Source organism: Aplidium turbinatum, chromosome 18 (genome assembly GCF_918807975.1).
Source record: "Aplidium turbinatum chromosome 18, kaAplTurb1.1, whole genome shotgun sequence".
Lineage (NCBI taxonomy): Eukaryota > Metazoa > Chordata > Ascidiacea > Aplousobranchia > Polyclinidae > Aplidium > Aplidium turbinatum.
This window is the reverse complement of record NC_137489.1, coordinates 18,629,434-18,636,756: the sequence shown is the minus strand read 5'-3', so window position 1 is coordinate 18,636,756 and position 7,323 is coordinate 18,629,434. Positions and strand designations below refer to the sequence as shown.

Sequence of the window (7,323 nt, the reverse complement as noted above, 5' to 3'; positions counted from 1 at the left end):
TTTTCTTTTTACATGACATACGGGCGCAACTTGTAGTATCGGATGTACTAACATCTGAGGGCAATATCCGACAAAGTAAAATTTATAAAGAAAAATGAACATTGTAAACCTTGAAAAAGCAAGATTGAAGAAGCAAATACTTTAACGGAGCTCAAACAGCCTTGTACCTAGAAATTTTTGACAATTTTAATCTTCTTTCTGTTGCATTTTGGGTATTTTTGGCCAACAATGAATTCTAAAATCCACATGCTGTTTGACCTTCACTGACAAAGTAAAGCTAAAATCCTGTAGAAGTAAAACACAAAAAGTTTAGTTTGAAGCTTAGTTTAGTTTTGAAAAGTTTAAAATCATTTCTTTGTGACCACAAGTAGGCTACAGCGATCACAAAGTTTTATTACGCATTTTGAGACTTTCACGGGCAGTAAAATTGAGCAACTCCTTCATCGGTATTCCCACTTTCTTCAATAATACACGATGCACGCTTCACCTCATGTGTCTATTGTCACTGGGATATTGCATTTATTCTCTGTTTGGAAGGCACATAATCAAGCCATGCACATAAGCTAATTATATATTTATTCTTTAAATCTGCTGCTGATGACCTGTTGGCACAATGGTTAAGCGCCCGACTCAAGATCACGCAATGCTGGTTAGACTCTCGGCGCTTAATCAACGCATTTCAGGACCGCTGTCCATTCTGTGGCACCTAGTGGATGGAATAATTCCCCGGCAGCAACAATCGGAAACTTTGCTCTGTCAATCTCGGCAACTGGCTCTGCGTTAAAAGACACTACAACAGGGGTCGATAACCTATTTTGCACTACGGACCGGTTTAAGACAGGCATTGTTTTGCGGACTTTAATAAAACACAAATGTTTGGTGCATGCAAATATATTACAACTGATTCAGTCATCATAACGCTGCTTCAGTGGCCCTGGGCTTGGTTTACAGTAATAAGCTGCCTCAAAACTAGGAACTATGGTAGTCAGTGTTACTCAGTGACACCAATAGAGTGTTCGTTATGTTCAGCCTACTTCGTAATTTTGTCTTGTTTGCTGTCAACATTTGCAAATTTCCAGCAGCAAATCCTCTTGCTTCACAAACATGATCGATTGGGTCTTTTGTGCTTGGGAAGTAACTCGAGAATTCTTGTAAAATCCAAGAAAAGTGATTGCGAACTAGTTGAGAGAACACAGCTGACCCAGGCACGTTGTCATCTAAAATCTCTGACGGGCTAATGTTTGAAACATGCCAAATATCGCTTTGCCTACTCGCCTCTCCTACAATTCCACTTTTGCTTTGAATGCAGCAAATTAAACATAGTTTGGAACAATTTGGTCTTGGTTATGCGAAGTCCGATGACAGATTCTTTACCGATCGGCACTGGGCCGCGGCCCGGTGGCTGCCGACCCCTGCTCTACAAGTATGTGAAACTACCCGGTATTAGCTATCAAAGGCTTTGTCAGTCCACGAGGATAAAAATTCTGGACCAGCCAACCAATATAGGGGAGGGTGGGGTGGTTTGAACCACTTTTCTCAATATTCCTAATGTCTGCTTCAGGATTCAATTTTTCAGCAATTTTTTTGCATGACATCCAAGTCTAGGATGTACTTGAGCAAGCCCAAAGTGAATTTGCAAATGAAATTTATTAGGCTACAACGAAAAATATAAAGTATTTTCAGAAAGTTCTCAAGTGGTTCAAATCACCCTTGGGTTGGGGTGATTTGAACCACTCAAAAGGGTGATTTGAACCACACTGGGGTAATTTAACCCACCTTTTCAAAGTTGGATAAATACACATTGTTTCACAAATAATCAATGAAAAAGATGTCTCAAACATTTACAGCGGTATAAGTACAAAAATAATAAAAAACATGCAACACAAACAACGACCAGTAGCCTAACTGTCAATCCACTGTCTCGTAAGAGTAATTAAGCATTGTCAACATCAATATGTTATCATTCCAAATTGAACTCTTTCAGGCAACAATTGAATATAAAATGGCTCTCCCTTCTTGCAGTTCCTCCCGCTTTTTGTGGATTGGGTAAAACTTTTACTATGTCGCTTCGTGGAAAAGACCCTTCATCATTTTCTTTGAATGTAAATGATGGCTTTCCACTCTTATTTGTAGATGGAACCTTTTGCAAGAAGCGAGCTTCAGGCTCCTCGTCGATTGTGCCCACGTCATCTATCTTGCCAATGTAATGACGTGTGTTCTCTTTGGTATTAAATTTAACAACAACAAAATCTCCTACAGCAAGTTCTTTGGGATTTTGCTCTTCATTTACACTACTTCCACTCTCTGATGCTGTGTCTGACATATCGTCCAAAGGAACTGCATCATCCTCATCAGAACTTGAGCTTTCATTAAGAGCTAGCACACGTTTTGTGGGGGGTTTCTTTGGCTTTGGTCTAATAATTTTTTGTTTTCTTCTGAGCAATTTTTCCTGCTTTGCACGTCTTTCTTCGTGCTGAATTTTTATTGCCTGTTTTTCTGGAGTCTCTGTGAGAACCCGACTTTTTACTCGTTTCCTTTTGCGTTGAACTCTTGGGGTTTTGCTTGATGGTAATGGAATAACTTCGTTGGGTGGTATGAAGCTTTCTGAGGCGTGATATTCCTCGAGATCTTGCAATGAAGATACGGGTAAATGTGTCGCACCTTCAAAGAAATAAGCATTATCAGTTGATCGGTTAGCAATAGTGTTGGGAACTGCGGCCATAACATTAGCTTCATTCACTTCAGGTTGATGGGAGGTACTTGTTTGGGGATTTGGTCTATCACTCAGAAGTGATGGGGCAAAATCTGTGTCTGTGAATATACTTTTGTTAAAAGGATATATTCCTGTAGAGGCAAAGCCAGAAGTGATGTTCCTTGGCGTCATAGCGTTTAAAAAAGCCTCCTTAACGCATTGTGGAATGTCATAAATCCGAAAAGTTTTGTTGTTGTAGGTTCGCATCCATCCATCTACAGCCTGGTTGTAATAGCCTTTAAATGGCCCAAACACTGATTTATCAAGCGGTTGAAGTTTGTGAGAAGTGTGAGGAGGCAAAGTCAGCAATTCAATGCCACTTTTATCAGCAAACTCCACAGCCTCCCAAGAAACGTGAGACTCATGGTTGTCGAGAATTAAGAGGACAGGTTGAGAGGGGGAACAACCACTATGCTTCACAAAATGTTTCAAGTAGACCAAAAATTTTTCTTCGTTAATCCACCCAGATTTGGTACCTTCTCCAATGGATTCTGCTGGTCCATGTCTAACAAATTCCTCCTTATATCTTACTCTTGGAAAGATAAACATGGGGGGAATGGCAACACCTGAAGCACTGACAGCACATACAACTGTTACAAGTTCTCCTCTCTCTGCAGATGTCACAGAACCAACTTGTTTTTTTCCTTTCGTTGTCACGATATGATTTGGTCTTTGCACGGTTGTGACACCTGTTTCATCAAGGTTGTATATTCTACTTGCAGCAAAGTTGTACCTAAAACACAAAACGATACAATGAAGCCTTTTTCAGATCATAAGAATTGCTAAGTACAAAGCAATGTTAGGCTATTGTTACGAGACCTGTCCATAACTCTTCCAAGGTTGTCGAAAAACTCCCCAACAGTTGTTTTGTTGAAAGCTGTCGCTCTTCCTAAAGACGTCGCTTCTGGTTTACGACATGTCAGATGGTGTCTCTCCTTGAAACCTTCAAACCAGTCAATTCCTGCAAAAGTTTATGGGAAAGAATTGAGAGGTGGTGTGTGTTGAGTAATGTCGAAAAAACAAACCAATGTGATCTACAATGTGCTACCGTACACAATTTTCCACACAGAATTAATAAACAAGTTAATCGTGTCTGATTAACGAAACGTCGGAAAATAAATGCAGATTATCACTAAAAACACCTTGTGATAGTTTTGCTTATTTTACACCAGAAGAGCGTATCATGTTATTGAATTAAATGCCTGGTGAACAGTCTCATTCAATTTTTAAACAACATAGGCTTAAAATAAAACAAACCTGCCATCTTAGAAACCACCCAGTTACTTGGCATCTGAATGTTGTTCTTGTCAGCCAAACTGAAAGCCAACTCACGGCATTTGGTGCGTGTGAGTCCGTGAAATCTATCGTCCAGGTCTTTTATGTGCTGTGCGAGCAGACTTTCCAACTCCCAAGGAAACACCAGACTTTTTACCTTCGTTCTATTATAGCCAATGTTTTCTGAGAGTCTACCATTATCAGATCCAGGACGATTGCACTCTTTGTAATAGCGACCTAAAGTGGTCCTGTTAATATGTCTTCTTTTGGCAACTTCTCTGATCGACATTCCATTCTTTATTTCCTCCAAAGCAAGCAACATCTCCTCACGAGTGGCTGATGCGTGGCTTGTAGTTCTAACATGTTTGCGAGGCATAGTGATGGAAATAAAAACTTAAATTCAACTAATGCTTGTAATTTACTGTGGCCAATAGGAATACCCTGTGTAAGCAATTCGCAATATTACTACAGTTAACATAGACTGTATAGCCTATTTATAAGTAGCCAAATGCATACTAAAGCACTAGACTTACAATACATTGACTACTACAGACCGCAAACTATTTCAGAAGAAGCTACTAAAACTTATTTTCTTCTGGGAGGTTTGAGCCACCGGTTCAAACCTCCCGAATCAACTGGTTCAAACCTCCCTGTTGCCACCATTTTAAGAAACTTGTCTAATCAGCTATTAAATCTTTCACTTACAGAGCATTTGCCAGCATCATTAAACACCTTTTAGATAGGACTACTCATGGTAGTATTAACTATTGTCTAAGTAAAACAGCGAAGATGGCATGCAGCTACAAACTGAAATTCCTAAAATTTACTTTTTGCAAGGAAAACAAGTTCTAACCTGCTTGCGCTAAAATCGCTGCTGCTATCGCTCTAACGTAGACATGCTTTGGAATCACTTTACTTCCTCTGTCTACAGACATAGTTACGTCATTTCTACTTTTATGGTATCCGCAATAACAGCCATGGTTCAAACCTCCCAGTGGCTCAAACCTCCCCACTCTCCCCTACGCGAGTAGTATAAGATGCTTAATCCAACTTGTGTGGTGACGCCACAAGCACATTTGATTTTATACCACATTTGATTTTATGTGAGAAAGGTAAATCGCAAAGTACAAAGTCCGAATTATGTGCAACAAGGATACTGATGAAAAGGCACCTTATTATGAAATAAGCGGGGAATTGAAAAAATGCTCATAACATATATAAAACAGAGATTTTATATAGAGTCGCGTGGTGAAAAATGAATCTTTCCTAGCAAAAACCTATGATGCAATCAACAGGCATACGTCATCTAAGCATCAAAAAGTGGTGACGCTAAGTGGTGACGCTATATCTAGTGACGTGATGACGCTAAGTGGTGACGCTAACCCCTCACTAATTTTCTAAATTATAAAACAAAAATGTCTTATCACGAGCCTAAAAGAATACATAGGCTACATAAGATTCACATACATAACCTACACAGAATTACATTGCTAAACCTGATTGTAACCATTTTTTTTGCAAACTTTCATTACATCATTTTTTTAAACGCTTTACCAGGGAAACAACCTATGTTTGCGGTTATTTAACGTTGCAGAATACCTTTGTGTCATTGTTTTTGTTTCATGATGCTACGCATTAAATGTATTAATTGCGTAATTGTTTTAATCTCGTAGGCTTTCATAATTACCTTGCCTTAATTTCTTTCATTACAATTACATTACATAATGATACATTATATAATATAAGAGCTTGTAAATGACGTAATTTTAACTATTTTTTATCTTTGCTTCGAAGTACTGCCACAACTCCTAAACACACCTAAAGCATATGCTTGAAGAGCATAAAGGTTTATTAACGTTATTTGTATAATGTTTCTTGCTCAAGCAACATAAAAATATCAATCTCACAAAATAACTAATGTTAGTGTTGTTAAAAAAGAAAACTTGATCCAAATTGCAACCTAACACTCAATGGTGTTACAGTGAAACGAGTTGATAAATTTAAATATCTTGGGTACACTATAACTTCCGATGGCAAAAGTGACACTGAACTTAAAAAGGGAATCGCCATAGCAAACGCAACATGACAATAAAGACCAAAATTAAAGTTTTAAAAGCATATGCAGAATCAATTCTAACCTACGGATGTGAATGCTGGACAATAAGTAAAGATATGAAGAAAAGACTAGAGGCTGCTGAGATGTGGTTTCTCAGAAGGATGTTGAGGATATCTTGGACTGAAAAGAAGAGTAAAGAAGAAGTTATGAAATTGGCAAATGCAGAAAGGAGATTAATAACAACAGTTAGAAGGCGCCAGATGCAATTTGTAGGTCATATTTACAGACATGGTGATTTGAAAAAATTAGCACTATTGGGCATGATGCAGGGAAAAAGAAGCAGAGGTCGAAAAAGATTAACTTCTTTAAACAGCTTAAATAAATGGGTCACAAACACAACAGTCAAAACGAACGACTTTATACCAATGGCAAATGACAGAGAAGTTTGAACGACCATGATCGCCAACGTCTGTATCAGATCAGACACATAGTCATCATCGACGCATGTTTGTTCTTCTTCCCTTCTAACTGTTGTTATTAATCTCCTTTCTGCATTTGCCAATTTCATAACTTCGTCGTTACTCTTCTTTTCAGTCCAAGATATCCTCAACATCCTTCTGAGAAACCACATCTCAACAGCCTTTAGTCTTTTCTTCATATCTTTACTTATTGTCCAGCATTCACATCCGTAGGTTAGAATTGATTCTACATATGCTTTTAAAACTTTAATTTTGGTCTTTATTGTCATGTTGCGTTTGCTATGGCGATTCCCTTTTTAAGTTCAGTGTCACTTTTGCCATCGGAAGTTATCGTGTACCCAAGATATTTAAATTTATCAACTTGTTTCACTGTAACACCATTGAGTGTTAGGTTGCAATTTGGATCAAGTTTTCTTTTTTAACAACACTAACATTAGTTATTTTGTGAGATTGATATTTTTATGTTGCTTGAGCAAGAAACATTATACAAATAACGTTAATAAACTTTTATGATCTTCAAGCATATGCTTTAGGTGTGTTTAGGAGTTGTGGCAGTACTTCGAAGCGAAAATAAAAAATAGTTAAAATTACGTCATTTACAAGCTCTTATATTATATAATGTATCATTATGTAATGTAATTGTAATGAAAGAAATTAAGGCAAGGTAATTATGAAAGCCTACGAGATTAAAACAATTACGCAATTAATACATTTAATGCGTAGCATCATGAAACAAAAACAATGACACAAAGGTATTCTGC

General features: G+C 37.8%; 1 protein-coding gene across 1 annotated transcript; it reads right to left on the bottom strand.

Moving 5' to 3' along the window:
- Positions 1–1,960: 1,960 nt before the first annotated feature.
- On the bottom strand, positions 1,961–4,719 carry LOC145787251 (uncharacterized). The gene is made up of 3 exons (XM_082598964.1): positions 4,010–4,719; positions 3,572–3,713; positions 1,961–3,485 (listed from the first exon to the last, which is right to left on the bottom strand). Exons 1-3 carry the CDS (start codon positions 4,401–4,403, stop codon positions 1,961–1,963), a joined length of 2,061 nt encoding a protein of 686 aa, XP_082455090.1. The 5' UTR covers positions 4,404–4,719.
- Positions 4,720–7,323: the final 2,604 nt, after the last annotated feature.